Source organism: Vitis riparia, chromosome 1, assembly GCF_004353265.1.
Source record: "Vitis riparia cultivar Riparia Gloire de Montpellier isolate 1030 chromosome 1, EGFV_Vit.rip_1.0, whole genome shotgun sequence".
NCBI classification, from domain to species: domain Eukaryota; kingdom Viridiplantae; phylum Streptophyta; class Magnoliopsida; order Vitales; family Vitaceae; genus Vitis; species Vitis riparia.
In genome coordinates, this window is record NC_048431.1 from 4,607,177 (window position 1) to 4,622,630 (window position 15,454).

At 35.4% G+C, this 15,454-nt stretch overlaps 1 protein-coding gene across 5 annotated transcripts in view; it reads right to left on the bottom strand.

Annotated features, from left to right (window-relative positions):
• The window catches only part of LOC117912767 (ATP-dependent DNA helicase homolog RECG, chloroplastic), a 46,228-nt gene extending 31,367 nt beyond the window's left edge, over nucleotides 1–14,861 (bottom strand). For 2 of the 5 annotated variants that reach the window (XM_034827755.1, XM_034827507.1), the window contains exons 1-10: nucleotides 14,730–14,861; nucleotides 14,360–14,416; nucleotides 13,025–13,116; nucleotides 6,237–6,319; nucleotides 6,005–6,140; nucleotides 3,584–4,147; nucleotides 3,380–3,492; nucleotides 2,121–2,355; nucleotides 1,544–1,707; nucleotides 1,211–1,292 (exon numbers count right to left, since the gene is read on the bottom strand). In XM_034827755.1, coding sequence (XP_034683646.1) covers nucleotides 1,211–1,292; nucleotides 1,544–1,707; nucleotides 2,121–2,355; nucleotides 3,380–3,492; nucleotides 3,584–4,147; nucleotides 6,005–6,140; nucleotides 6,237–6,319; nucleotides 13,025–13,063 — 1,416 coding nt within the window. In that variant the 5' untranslated portion in view covers nucleotides 13,064–13,116; nucleotides 14,360–14,416; nucleotides 14,730–14,861. Of the gene's footprint in view, nucleotides 1–1,210; nucleotides 1,293–1,543; nucleotides 1,708–2,120; nucleotides 2,356–3,379; nucleotides 3,493–3,583; nucleotides 4,148–6,004; nucleotides 6,141–6,236; nucleotides 6,320–13,024; nucleotides 13,117–14,359; nucleotides 14,533–14,729 lie in introns of those variants that run through there. The other 3 variants (XM_034827676.1, XM_034827590.1, XM_034827832.1) reach the window with 3 other exon arrangements.
• Nucleotides 14,862–15,454: the final 593 nt, after the last annotated feature.

The following is a 15,454-nucleotide window of genomic DNA, read 5'->3' on the forward strand; positions in this document are numbered from 1 at the left end:
TGTGTGAGCTAGTGATTGGGAGGCTTTTGATGCTCTCACTCTCATTCTTGTCTTTCCTCATATTACTTCTCCAACTTGGAAGGATTTATCATCCATCTCTCTACATTCTCCTCTATTTATAACACTATCTTTCTTTGTTGACAACACTTTAAAATATAGATAATGCTCGAGTTAGCCTGCCATTAAAGAGGATCTGACCAGCTCATATACTACTCTGAAACAGTCATGGGTGATTTGATAATTTTAAGTTGATTTCACCATATATCCCCATAATTTTCCACCTGTGAGTTATTAATTAACCTCAGCATTCCATTTCCAGAACAACCAAAACAAATTGTCTTCCTTATCCTAAACACTCCAACAGAAATTCTTCTGCAAACTACCATACATACTGGTAAGAATGTAGAATATTGAAAGCTTACATACTCCATAGCAGACACCACTAAAAGCCTTGTTGCTAAGGATGGAAACCTTCCAGCACCAGAAACACAAATAGCCCATAGGGAGACAAAAATCATTTGAAGGCCACAATCCCCAATGAGGAGACTCGCTTACATCCAAAATCATCATAATTTCCCAAATGCATTGTTTGCCATCAACAGTGTTAACATCAATTCAGGTTACATGGCAAGCATCCACTAGATTTGCAACAATGGGAATTATGTAAACAAAGGTAGTCAGGTAGTTCCCCCAAGTTCTTTTGGACTCAAAATGAAGATCAGAACTAAAACACTACCAACCATGATATTCACCCATTTATAACCAAAACCCAGAAGTTGGAATTACAGCCTTGTAGCGTGCTAGTATATCAGACCTTTTGAATATAAAGCATATCCATCGCTCAAAACTACCAACAATGTTGGAGAAACATATTTCAAATAATAGTAAAGAAAATCACCACAAAAACTTTTTTTCATTTTGAACAATGAAAGGAACACTAGAAAAGACAAATTGCTGAAAGGAATAAGTATTTGTTTAGAATGGATATAATTCAATTCATAGAGATCGAAACAATATTAGTCATGACACACCCTAATAATTGTACACCTGAGAATCAAACTGCACCAGTTCAACAGATGAATGTTTGCCATTGTTCAACCATGCAAGTTGAATAAAAAGAAAAACATGGTAAAGTGACATGTAGTATGAAGAACACAAGCATGTGCCATAGGAAATTTAAGGAACAAAGAAAAGCAGCAGGTTCACTTACACTGTGAAGGGATAATAGCCCGAAGTCCTCAATAATATCTTTAGGAATAGGATCAATATTGACAGGCAAACTGTGTAAAGCTCTGGAATACAAAAGAAGGGATATTCTTAAAGATGTTGGCATGCACACTAACAAATATATTACCACATAGTCACATAATTCAAGGAATTTAACAGATGCAATAAATAAAGGAAACAAATTGTTGGGCATGAACATGGAAAAGAGACAAACAAACAAACAAATAAATAATCTAGTGGACTTTTAATCTACAGAAACAACTAAGGTGAGTGATGACAATGGGACATCGTAATGAAAGAAATAGAAAGCAGAGACCTTGAAATAATGTCCCTAAGAAAATTTGAATTCAAACCGCCTTTTGAAGGGTATATAGAGTATGGCCTCCCTTTGGGACAAACAGATGAATCTTGATCATCTTCAATCAAATCCAAATTATATTCTCTCATTTCATAATGGTCTTTTGTACGCATAGTCCTCACCTAAATCAGAAGGAAACATTTATGTGAAGGTCTTGAATTCAAACAAAAAAAAAATATAATATTCATGAAGGAAATACAACATTGTAGTGAACAATTCATAAATCAACCTCCTGTTCCCAAGTGGGAGTGGCTTCCAGTTAAGGTGCCCATGGGGGCAAACTGAAAGAACTCCTCAGGAAACCTCCAAAGATCATGCAAAAGTACCATTTATAGCATGACTAAAAATGCATTTTCACTCCAACCACCATCATGATAAAAAAGTTTCTAATGACAATTGAACAAAAGCATATCCACCTTTCTGAAAGTGTCATGCTTCAAATAAAAAATTATGAAAACCATTGTTGATCATATTTACAGAACGACATTGAAGAAGAAAGAAAATAACCAAACAACAGAGCAACCCAAAAGCTTACCTTACCACTGACACATACAATATCCCCTTCTTTATGCTTCTCCTGAAGACATCTAAGAAAAGGCACATTTGTAAAACGAGTGCCACGGAAAAATTTTTTCAAATGCAAATAAATTGTTTTCTTTCCCCAACTATCATTAGCACCAATCATCTGCTCATACTTTGATTCACAGTCTGCAATCTCACAACCCACAACTACCTCAAGAAACGAAAAGGAACAACTGGCTTTAACCCCCCTGCAGGTGAATGATAAAGATAATCAATATCAAAATAGACTTCTGATTCAAAGTAAAGAATTTTACATTGCTTTATGATCAACACTATCAAGGTATTGAATTCAATTTTGATTTGTAAAATTCTTAAAAGTTTGGCAATGCTAACAAGCATAAAAACAAATTTTTTGTAGATGTAAAAATAAGTCTAATAAATAATTACGAATGCTGGAGTCATATACAAGCATGATCACATTGAAAATGAACTATTATGGTAGCATGTCTAAGACAATATCATAGTTGAAACTTTTTTTAAAAAATCACAACATTTTTCCAAACAAGTAAAGAACATAGGCATCCTAATAATGAATCACAATGATAACCATCATAATTGCTTGTATTATTAAATACATGACATCATAAACACATAGCAAAACCACAAATAAAAACATGGTAACACCATAAACATGGAAATGGGAAATTTAAGTTGCTATTTGAAGTTCTATAGTCGAATAATCTCAAATAAATTGATGCATGAAGTTGACTTAACTCTACAATTTACAACATATTTTATGAAAATCTAAGAAAAATAAAAGACATAACTGAATTAAAAGCAAGAAGATACATACACAAAATTAATCAAAGAATTCCTTGCAATTAGTTTTGGTAAACTAACATATAAGACAAGAATTTCCATATTTTTGTAAAAAATTAGAGAGAGAAAAAGGCCATCCTCAACCATTGCCGCAATATCATTTGGTCAAAAACTTTGTGCTTCTTAAGAGCATTGAACCTATATATCAGAAACTCAATTCATTGTCAAGATGCATCCTTAAATATTTAAAACCACGTTAACACATCATCTTTCATAAACAGAAGGGTGGGTCATCAATATTTTCCCTTTCCCCAGGGCATGTGTCTGTAATACTGCAGATTAAACCACTTAAGATGAAAACATCAAAATTTCCATCTACTTATACATGCAGAGGTCCAGTCAAGAAAATCAATGAAAAAAGTTATTTGTTATAAAAAAAATTATATAATCTACCTGGAAGATAAGATTTTTCCGATGGAGATCATATATTGCCCATCATCAATTCCAATCAGTGCATTTTTTAGATCAGCGTACGTCCGAGGAAAATGCTGTAGCAATTTCCGCAACTACATGGAAACAAAAAGAAAAATATCATCCTAAGCTTTTTATAGAATGTTAAACCTAAAAGGTAGTTGCACTTAACATACTAAGGCCCACCGTGTGAAAGCCACAATTTTCCAGTTGACGACAGTGCCTCTTTTGTAATCCCGGTATGAAACTGATAGATTTATCAAGAATCAACTCAACTGGTTCAACATTATTTTGTGATTCAAGCACCATATTAGCAGGAGGCCCCTCCACTGTGACCAAGACATCCGACTTTTCTTTAGTCTCCATAGTTAGAGGCTGAGAAGAAACGGGCAAAGTGGAAGAACTTTCTTTTCTTAATAATGAAGCGTTAATATTTGGAAGGGTGGGACATAAAGAAGGCCATGTTTCAGAAAACCTATCTGGACCATCCCACTTCTCAGCACCTGAACTGGAGAGAAATTCTTCACAGATTTGAGCTGCTAAAAGGCTCCTCACATCACTATGACATACATTCTCATCATACAATTCCACCGGTGGAGAATTACCCAAGATGATGGATGGAAATTTTCTACATGCCAAGGAGATATCAACATTATTGATTTCATCTTTAAGATTCATATCAGATTCCTTTTGAACTCTCTCATTCTCAATTAGATCATGCAAACTATCATAACCCATCAAAACTGATACCTGTAAGCAAAGCAAAGTGCAACAATAAGAGAAGTTTCTTTAAAAAAAACACTACTTGGATGTCTTAAGTTGCAGAAAAGAGGAATACCTTTCTTGGCAGGCAAATACGAGGTGGGTGGGTGGGTGGGTGTGTGCGTAAAACAAGGCACTCAAAAAAAGGAGGGTGCTAACCTAGGACACATGAGGTATACAATGCACACATAAAGCCATAGAATCACAGGAAATAAAACACAACATGCATGAAATAGACCTTAACCCCCCTTTTTCTTATCAATAAGATCTCAAAGGACCAATTCTCAAGCCTTGGAAGACCCTCCGACCAAGAATATAGAGATTTCGGGGGGAAATATTTCAATGCAAATCAAAACACTACAACCATAAAAAAATCCTTGATAACCACCAATCCCTCTCCCATGGTTCTCATGCCATCACATATCCTGGTTTGGAAGCTGAGTCCCCAGCACAGGAGCTTGGTCAACACTGCCTACTTCCCTCGATTACATTTAGCAGACTCTGAAAGACATTTGGTAGGCTCAATATTGAAAGCATTGAAAAGGTCTTCACAAAAAAAAAAAAAAAAAAAAAAAACAAACAAACAAAACAAAAGCATACTTTGATGGAATTGGCTGGGCCAGGCCTGTGCCTCGCATAGATGCCAAACAAACCTAGCCCCTATCTTATCAGGCCATGTCCTGAAGAAAGCTAAAAAAAGCAGAGAAAAACTCAAATTCACTTATTAAAAAGAAAAAAGACTCATAAAATGAGATGAAGAAATTCTCATAGGCTTAGAAGGATCATCTCAGGAATAAAAATAGATTAACACCTTTTGGACCTCTAAGATAAGCCTAAAACAATAATAATAAGAATCCAATCTCGCAAAAGGGATTGTTCAGAAAATGAAAAGCAAACCTCTAAGATTACCATAAGTTGGATTAGCCTAATATTGTTAACATAATTTACTTATCACACACTAGTAAGTAAGTCAATTTATGCATTCTCCACTTAAGTCTCATATGGAGGCTATGTCTAGAATTATTAGATATCTAAAGACAACCTCGGGTTAAGGGAATAACATTTTAAAAGAATGATGATTTCAAGTTGGAAGCCTATACCAATGCAGATTGGGTAGGTTCAATGGTGGATAGAAGATCAACTACTAGGCATTGCACATTTCCAAAAGGAAATTTAGTCACGTGGAGAAGCAAAAAACAACCTGTTGTGGCCAGATCTAGTGCAGAAGTTGAGTTTAGTGCTATGGCTCAGGGTATTTGTGAGCTACTATAGCTGAAAATTATACTCATAGATCTTAAGATTAAGATAAACGAGCCAATGATGTACTGTGACAACAAGACAGCTATAAATATAGCTCATAACCTGGTCCATCATGATTGCACCAAACATGTGGAAGTGGATCGACGCTTAATCAAAAAGAAAGTGGATTCCGGACAGATTTGTATACCATGTCTCCTCAACTAGGCAGTTGGCAGACATCCTCATCAAAGGTTTACCAAATCTGGTTTTTCATCAAATCTTAGACAAGTTAGGAATGCAAGACATCTTTGCACCTGCTTGAGGGGGAGTGTTGGAAGATTTGACAAATTATGTCCAGATTTGAATGGCTATAATTTGTTTGTAAATATTATAATCGATCTGTAAGGTTGTATATTTTATTTCTTTCCTAGAAATCTGCATGTAATTAGGTTCCCTGATTTAGTTCTAAATTAGCTATAGCCTAGTCAACCTTGTATCCATATAAGATGTACTCATCCTTTTTGAGAATTAAGAGTGAGAAATTATTCATTCCTTCATAATTGATATAAGAGCAAGCTATAGACAGCCAATACCTAATGCACAAACCTTATTAAGCAACTTTGACCGATCTGAGATGCTCGCCTTGCCATAACTATCTACTTCATCCAAGAGTTTTTCTGGAAATTTATGCTTTGATCGGGAGCATAATTTTGAAATTTTGGAAAGGAGAAAATTGCTGAACCTGTGAGAAATTTAAGAAAAAACCAAACAATGCTCATATTCCTACTTGTGCTTTACCATAAACTAAAAATATCAAACATAAGCATTAGTACAATACCTCATTTTTCTACCCAAAGCATTTTGATATCCTCTCTCAGCTTCAAATGCTATTGCAATTCTCAAGGGTTTCTCACTGCAACACTGAGACACAGACCTCATTCAATTTAGGTACCATGAGTCATGTATAATGTTGAACACATGCAATAAGATTACCAAAAGACATAATGTCTTTATTTATTATGAAGAAATGAAATTCACAATATTTTGTGAGATTAATATGATAAATGAGAGGTTTTGTGATGGATTAGTAGAACAACTAGGAATAAGATATCACTAATAGTAGCATTTGCAATAATCGCATACAAGAACACTTGGTCAATCCGATAGAAATAGTTTGGACATGACAAAAGAATGCCAACAGATTAGAAGAGATGGATTATCATAAATTAAATATTCCATGAGTGAATAAAAGGTCATATGTTCTCGAATTTGAAAATGGTTGAAACAAAACTTTCTGCACAGTGGAGAGCAAGACATTTGACCTCCATGATAAAGAGGCCCCATGAGATCTACAACTGTCCATCACATAGAAAAGCAGCAAAGCTCCTACTATGACTGTCCACCACATAGAAAAGCAGCAATACTATGCTGAGTTTTGAGAAAGATTTTTTTTTTTTAAATTGCACAAAATAAATTATAAATCTATTAAAAAGATCCTATCAAACAGTATGCAAAAAGCATCAAAAGGCAGCAAAACAAAAAAAGAACATAAAAACCTAAGCACTACACAAAGCATCCAGCAAATACAAGAAAGCAACATTGTCAACTCCTGCCACTTTAAGAGACCACACGAAAGGAGATTTAAGAAAATATCCTTCACTATTAAAAACAAGCAAAGAGAGACTATTTCCCATACATTCTATAGTCTCTTAACCATAAAACTCCATGCCACCCTAACACCACCTCTTCAACTTTATAAGGGAGCACTCAAACAAAGAGACCACCAATAACCACGAAAAGCTAGCCATCTAATAATGGAATAAGATTTAACTGTGTCCTCTTCCTTCTTACAAAAACAGCAGCTATCAACCAAGGAGAAACCCTACCTCATCAGCTGATTGGTAGTGAAGATCTTCTCTCAAATGTCTCTCAAACAAGGAAACTGCTCTTGAAGGGGCCAATGAGCACAAAATATTTTCAGGGAAAGAATCACAAGCATCAAACTGAGAGATATAAAACAATTGACAAAAAGCAACAGTTCTTTATAGCCTTACATACAAGAGCGTCCTCCATGCCAACCCTACTACACCTTGACTGAATGGAATTAGGAAACAACATCACGGCCTCTAACCCCCAGACATGAAATCACCTGAAAAACCAAGGGTTCCAATGACCCTGGACACCCTCCCCCCAACCAAAGATCCGCCACCCAATTTTTGTATGAGAAGCACTACTCAAAAACTGAGCAAAACCTTCTCAAAAAAGGGTTACCCATACCAAACATCATCCCAAAACCTCATCCTGTGCCTGTCCTCTAAAGAAATACAAGCCCTAGAATGGAAGGAAGCCCACTCTTTCCTAATCACTTTCCAAGGCCCAACTGGATGGTCTGTGAGAAAGTTTAGAGGGGGGTGACAGAGGTAGCCAGTTGCAGCAGTGGCATGAATGTTGAGGTTTTTGCTCACCTCATACCTCTTCAAACACAAACAGCAAGTTTGGATTCCAAGAGGTTATGGTTGGGAGATCGAGCAGAGGAAATAGAAGACTTCTTTCAATAATCTCTTGTAGTAAAGAGTCTCTCAATACTCTCTTGTAGTAAAGAGTGGCGCCCTCTGTGCTCAGTGGCTCATGATCAAGGCAGTAGGTTGTTCAGAGCCACATCTATCTATTACAGGATTGGGAACATATTCCTAGGATCCTGCTCAAAGCATGGATCTGTAGGGAAACGGATTCATCTACTCTCTCTCTCTCTCTCCCCCTGACAGTTGTTTTCCTTGTAGGCTCTAGGGAGATGGTTGTGGAGCTTAGCAGTATCTGGAGCTTTGTTATTAGAGAAAGGCTGCAGACTAAACTTCATCTTCTTTCAGTTTTGGAGAAAATGGGTTTTGGACCCAAGTGGCGAAACTAGATTTTATTCTACATTTCAACTGTGAGAATGGTAGTTTTAGTGAATGGCACTCCCATAGAGTTCTTCTCAACATTTAGAGGCCTAAGGCAGGGAGACTCACTCTCACCTTATCTGTTTGTGCTAATTATGGAAGCTTTTAGCAGTTTAATATCAAGAGCTGAGGAGAAAGGCTTCATTAGGGGTTTCAAGGTAATGGGGAGACGTGGAGAAGGGGTTTCAGTTTCCCATCTGTTGTTTGCAGATAATACTCTTCTTTTTTGCGAGGATAACAAGGACCAGTTGGAATTTTGGAAGTGGGTTGTTATTTGTTTTGAAGTGGTATCGGGCCTAAAAATAAACATGCAGAAAAGTGAAATTATTCCAATTGGGGGAGTAGAGGATGTGGACAGAGGATGTGGACAGAGCAGCTGTGGTTTTTGGGTGTAAAGTAGGGAATCTCCCTACTACTTATCTAGGTTTACCTCTTGGAACCCCTCATAATTCGTGTAGAGTTTGGGATGTTGTAGAGGAAAGATTCAAGAGGAAATTGGCTACGTGGAAAAAACAATATATTTCTAAGGGAGATCAACTTACCTCATTAAGAGCACTCTCTCAAATCTATCCATCTATTTTATGTCGCTTTTTGTAATCCCAAGGAAAGTGAGACTTAGATTGGGGAAAATTCAAAGAGAGTTTTTGTGGGGAGATTTGGAAGAGAGAAGGAAGATCCACTTGGTAAGATGGGCGGTTATTTGCAAAGATAAGAGGCATGGAGGGTTGGGGTTAAGGCATTTGAAGATTTTCAATCATGCTTTGCTAGGAAAATGGCTTTGGAGATTTCCTCTAGAGAGAGAGAGTGTTTGGAGGAAAGTCATTGTTGGTAAATTTGGAGAGGAGGATGGGGGCTGGACCACTAGAGAGGTGAGGGAGTCTTATGATATGGGCCTTTGGAAAGACATTAGAAAGGGTTGGGAAGAGTTCCTTCTTAGAACTAGTATTCGTATTGGAAATGGTAGACACACAAGATTTTGGTGGGACATTTGGGTAGGAGATTCTAAGCTGAAGGATCTTTTCCCTTTGTTGTTTAGAATTGCAACCCATAATTCTGCTGTAGTGGCTAATCTTTGGGGGAGACAAGGAGGTGGAGGCGGGGGTTGGGAGGTGCACTTTAGAAGATCTTTCCAAGATTGGGAATTGGAGGAGGTGACTCGTTTTTTGGATCATATTTTTGCAGTAAAGATTCAAGAAAGGGATGATTCTTTATTTTGGAAGATAGAGAGGAGGGGAAAGTTTAATGTTAAATCTTATTATAGGTCTTTAAAGGATGAGAATAGCTCCTTATTTCCAGCTAAAGAGGTTTGGGGTTTATATGCCCATTTTAGAACTCGTTTTTTTGCATGGGAAGTAGTTTGGGGTAAAATTTCTCCTGTAGATATGTTAATGAGGAGGGGCTAGTCTATGGTTAATAGGTGCAGTCTTTGTAAAGAGGAGGAATTAGCGGACCACATCCTAATTCATTGTGGTAAGATAAGGGAGCTTTGAACTTTGTTGTTTTCTTCTTTTGGGGTGGTGTGGGTGTTCCCGGCTTCAGTGAGAAATTTGCTTCTAAAATGGAAAGTTAAGGGGCTAGGGAAGAAAAAGAGAACAGTTTGGAGATTGGCGCCTATTTGTCTTTTTTGGTGTATTTGGGGAAAACGAAACTGAAGAACGTTCCAAGAGGAAGAGATGTCCGATACTTGCTTGAGGAACCTCTTTTTTCTGTCTCTTCTTGAGTGGTCTCAATAGTTTTTGGACTTGGACTCTCTCTCTTTTTTGAATTTTTTTGGTGATTGGCTTGTTGGTTAGCTTCTTCCTCTCTTGGTTTTTTCTTTCTTTTGTTGCCTTGTTTTGGCTTTCTTTGTATACTGCATGTGTACGTAGGGAGCGCCTCCTGTTTTGGCGTGTTTTAATTTATTTTTCTCTTTGTCTATTAAAAAAAAAATTCACCCCCTGATTGCTCTCCACATTTTCTCATATTTTGCTCAACTTATGGATTTTCCATATTATTATAATTTTTAAAATAAATAGATATTATTGTAGAATTATTTCTATTTTATAGAACCTACAAAACCCTTCAATTTGTTTCTAAAGATCCACTTTTGAAGATGACACTTTTTGTTATAAGACAATAAAAGAAATCACTGGGGAATGAAAGAAAAGCTATACAAGGACAGACATTGAGTCCTTTAGAGAAAACAGAAAACAAAAGAATATGTACAAGCTAACACAACCTCACCAGTCAAACCAACCTCAAGCAAGATGACAAAGACCCTCAAACTCCTCAAGAGCATTTGTCATTCTATTGTACAAGAGAGTTTATCTTCTTGTTGACGGCACTAGCAATCTCATGAAAGTTCACCTCTATCCAGAAAATCATGCTTGCAATTTCACAAGTGAGATGGATTATGTTGGGAAGATTTGAGTAAATTCTTATCATTTCAGTAAATATAACCTCATATAACCGTCACACCTGTAAAATAGTTGTATTCCCAGAAATTTGCATGTAATTAGAATAGGATAGTTGTAAATTTTCTTGTAATTAGAATAGGATAGTTGTATTTCCTTATTTGGTTGTGACTAGGTCAATTACTGTATATAATTTATGGCCTTCTACTGATTTAGAAAAGTAATCAAGATCATTTGTCATCCTTTTCCTTATGGTATCAGCGCAGGTGGATGTCAGATCTTTTCATCCTTGGCCTAGATTGTCAAGAAAAGCTTCTTCTTGTCTGGCCTTCATTGCCAGAAATTGCTATTTTGTTGTCAATAATCTCTTAGAAATAATGATATTCTTTCCAGCTTTAACTGTTATCATCTGGGCTTGTTCCATCCTTTTTCCTACCATTTTTTTATTCAGTCTCTCACCTAAAATGTGAAAAGCATTTGAAGCCATTACTTCTCCCAATCCCATGCCAAACCTAGGTTCAATTTTTAATAAAAAATCCTACACTCCAAATCACTACCTCGAAATTGAATGGCTCAAACTTCATGGAGTGATCTCAATCTGTAGCTATTTCTGAAAAGCAAGGGGAAAATGAAATGTGCATTGGGCACTGAATCATCGCTGAATATAGAGGATCCCAAGTTCAAGGCATGGGAGGCAAAAAACTTAATGGTGATGTCCTGGTTAATTCACCCAATGCAACAACAAATCAGTAAGACTCATCTCTTACACTGCTAAGGATGTTTGAGAAGCAGTCACTCAAGCATACTCAAAGAAAGATGTAGCAGCCCAATTATATGAACTGAAGCAAAAAATTATCTCCACCAAGCAAGGTTCCAAGACTATCATTGAGTATTACATTATTCTTAAAGGGCTTGGGCCAGAATTTTTTATTTTTTTATTTTTATAACCATGGATGTCCGGGCCAGCTTACACGCACCTCGACTAATCCCACGGGGCCCTGAAGTTAACGACTAGGTAAACCTCCAGTGGCCCTGAGGGGACTCAAACTGGTGACCAAGGGCTTGGGCCAGAATTGCCGAGATGTGGAGGCAGAATCAGCAGCTGATACGTAGAAACTGAAAGATATGATTGAGATGGAACAAATTTTTGACTTCTTGGTTGACCTCAATCAAAAGTACAACCAAGTTTGCAGTCAGATTTTGGATAAGGAGCCCATACCATCAATAAGAGAGTCATTTGACCATGTTTCAGGAGAAAAAGGCCGAAAGAGTGTACTTTTCTTGAAACTTTAATTTTCATTAACTCTGGCAAAATTCATATGGAAATCAAAAGCCCTATCAAAGGTCAAGGCCCTTTTTTTTAATCAGACAAAGGTCAAGGCCTTTGCATGGCTGGTGGCCAAATAAAAGGTCAACACCAATGACTTGCTTTCCGTGAGAAGACCTATTAGAATAGGCAATTATTTGTTAGAATGGGCAATTATTTTCAGTAAATTGGTTGTGTGTTTCTGGTTGTATTATTACCATTGATTTATATCTTCTGCGTATAGAAGGTTAGGATATTTTCCTAATTTAGCACCCCATAGGTCAACCAGTGTACTCTATATATCTCATTATCTTGTTATCTATTTTTTTTTCTAAGAAATGAATCAGTTTTTCATGTTTCTTTCACAAATTGACATGGTATCAAATCCATTTAGGCTCTTGAGTTCACAAGCAGTCTTCATTGCTGTTCTGTTTTAGGTGGAGTTGATTGTCACGATTTTATCCTACTTCATGGCCTTCATCATCGTTACCCTTGCCATTTGATTGTCAACTCACAGCCTTCATTACTCTTATTTTTGTTACCACTTTCTCCCAAATCTTCTGCTCTTTCAGTTCCTACTGTCATATATTCCATTCTCTTTCAAACATGTCTGAAACTCTTAAGCCCATCAATACCACTTCTATAGCAGCTCCTTTGGAACTAATCATTATAGCTTAATAAATCCTATGCAAAGAATTCTCCAAACATCATTTTCATATTTTATATATATATATATATATATATATATATATATATATATATATATATATATATATATATATATATATATATATATAACTGTTCATCCATGATAAAAAAATGAACTTGTCTATGTTAGAATTTTTTCCATAAAAATATTGCACTTCCAAGAATAAATTTCAGATGACAGTTGAATCTCTCTTGGTTGATTAGCAAAAAGGACAACCCATAACTGATGAGAATGATTTAATTATAAGGATCAAGAGGACTACATAGAAAATTTTCATACCATGCCACAAGATCGCACAACTGAGACTGCCAATGCCATATGCAATGAGCTTACGGCACAAGCATGACATGCCTAAAGCACAAACATAAAACCTGGAAAACAGCATTTTGTGAGTATCACTAGGCCAAGTGAACATATAGCATCTGAATATTTAAACAATATCAAATATTTAGAGAACCCAATGTTCTGAGAATGAAAAAATGATTTCAAAAAACAATCATTTCCAAGAAAGATGCAATAATTATACTGCACAGAGATCCCAGAGGCTAATCATTGTCACCACAGAACTCTATTACCCCAGCTATCTGTGGTTCAAATTACCATACACCTTTCTCCCAGAACAAAAATTTAGCAATTCAGAAAGCCTGTCTCTCGTATCTTCCCTCATGAATCATGATTGTTATTTGTCAGGCAGTCGTTAAAGAAAACCAACTGAAATCTAATAACTATAGAGTATGCTATTTTGGGGCAACAAAAATGAGGCAAAAGCAAGGTGAAAAACATATTGAGCAATGTAGATAGGATTCAAGAGATGTTATGCTCTTGTATTATTGATTCAAATCTAATAAATTCCTAAAATGAAACACAACTTCATATCATGAAGAGGAGTATTTTATCAACCATACTTCACAAATCAAAAAGAAAAACCAATTTTGATCCAAAACTAGCTTGTCACATTCTAAAACTAGAGTAAGATGTAAGGTAGCTGTGATGAAGATACAGCTGAACTTAACAAGCGTCAAAAGAAAAAGAAAAAAGAAAACAAAAGGTAACCCAAACTCCATCCTGACATCCTGGAAGGTCCAGTTCATCAGGCCCACATTAGGACTATGAAAGGTCATAACTCTTAAGCAAAGCAAAGTTCCCAACCGTGTGGTGCTAAAATGGGAGATTTCACTACCACGGGCAAACATGAGATTTACTTTCTAGGTCTGCCATGTTTTTGGATTTCGATGAAGCATTGATGCAGTAGATTAGTCAGCACTATGTCCAACAAGAATCATTTATCAATGAAGTTACCATTTTCTTTATTGACTTGATTTACATGTTAATGAGATTAATCCTTCAGTCAGTAATTGTTTTCCAAATTTTAATTATGGGTAAATAAGAAGTCCCTTAGATTTCTATTGCTTTAATTTCTAAAAGAAAATAAATTTTTCAGGATTCATTTTCTGATTTCTGTTTTTCTCAACATATTAAATAGTAAAAAACCGATTACAAATTCTGCTTTCTTTCTTTTCCTACGATCTATCCAAAACCAACTACAGGGAGATTAAATTTTGAAAACCAAAAAACCCTAGAAATTTGATAAGGCGCACGAGAGAGATTACTCACCGAAAAATTGCCGGATGTGGAGGCTCAATTAACGTGGTGTAGACTTGCAGTCGATCGCTGCAAAAGAAGTTTTCGAGTTTCGAGTGAAAAAAGATACAATTTTTTTATTGTTCTCTACTGCGCGGACAACGAAAAATTTGGTTTAATTTCCAAAGAAATAGATAGATAGAAATTTCGACTCAACTAAGTAGAGCATTACGAGTACATTGCATTCTAAATAGTAAATAATGAAAAGATTGTACTAAAAATTCTGGTTTCTCCCTGCTTTTCTTTTTTTCTTGACATTTTCTTGACAACCAAATAAATATAGAGAAAATTTTTGTGAAACCTAGAAAACCCTATAATTCCAGAAAAAGAATAAAGCACTCACCAAAAAAATCGCCAAACGTGGTCACCTGATGATGGGCCGAGAGGCGGGAGGGAGACGTTGCTATAAACTAGTTTAGCACTGCGTTCTTTCGCTAATTAGATGTCGCCACGTCCAAATCAAGAGCTGGTCCCGCAGCCAACACCAGATCATGAAAGAAGTGAAAATGATAAAAATTTAACTTTATTTAAAATATATATATATTAATTAATAAATTAATTTTAAATATTTCTTCAAATTTATTCAATTTATTTGAATTATTTTATATAAAATTAAATAATTTGTAAGTTTTTAATCAATTTTAGTTATATTTGATAATCTTTCATATATATATATATATATATATATATATATATATATATTTTAAATAAAGTTAAATAAGATAATTTTTATCATTTTCAGTTCTTTCGTTAATTAGATGTCGCCACGTCCAAATCAAGAGCTGGGTCTCGCAGCCAATACCAGATCATGAAAGAACTGAAAATGATAAAAATTATCTTATTTAACTTTATTTAAAATATATATATATATATATATATATATATATATATATATATGAAAGATTATCAAATATAACTAAAATTGATAAAAAAAACTAACAAATGATTTAATTTCATATAAAATAATTCAAATAAATTGAATAAATTTGAAGAAATATTTAAAATTAATTTATTAATTAATATATATATATTTTAAATAAAGTTAAATTTTTATCATTTTCACTTCTT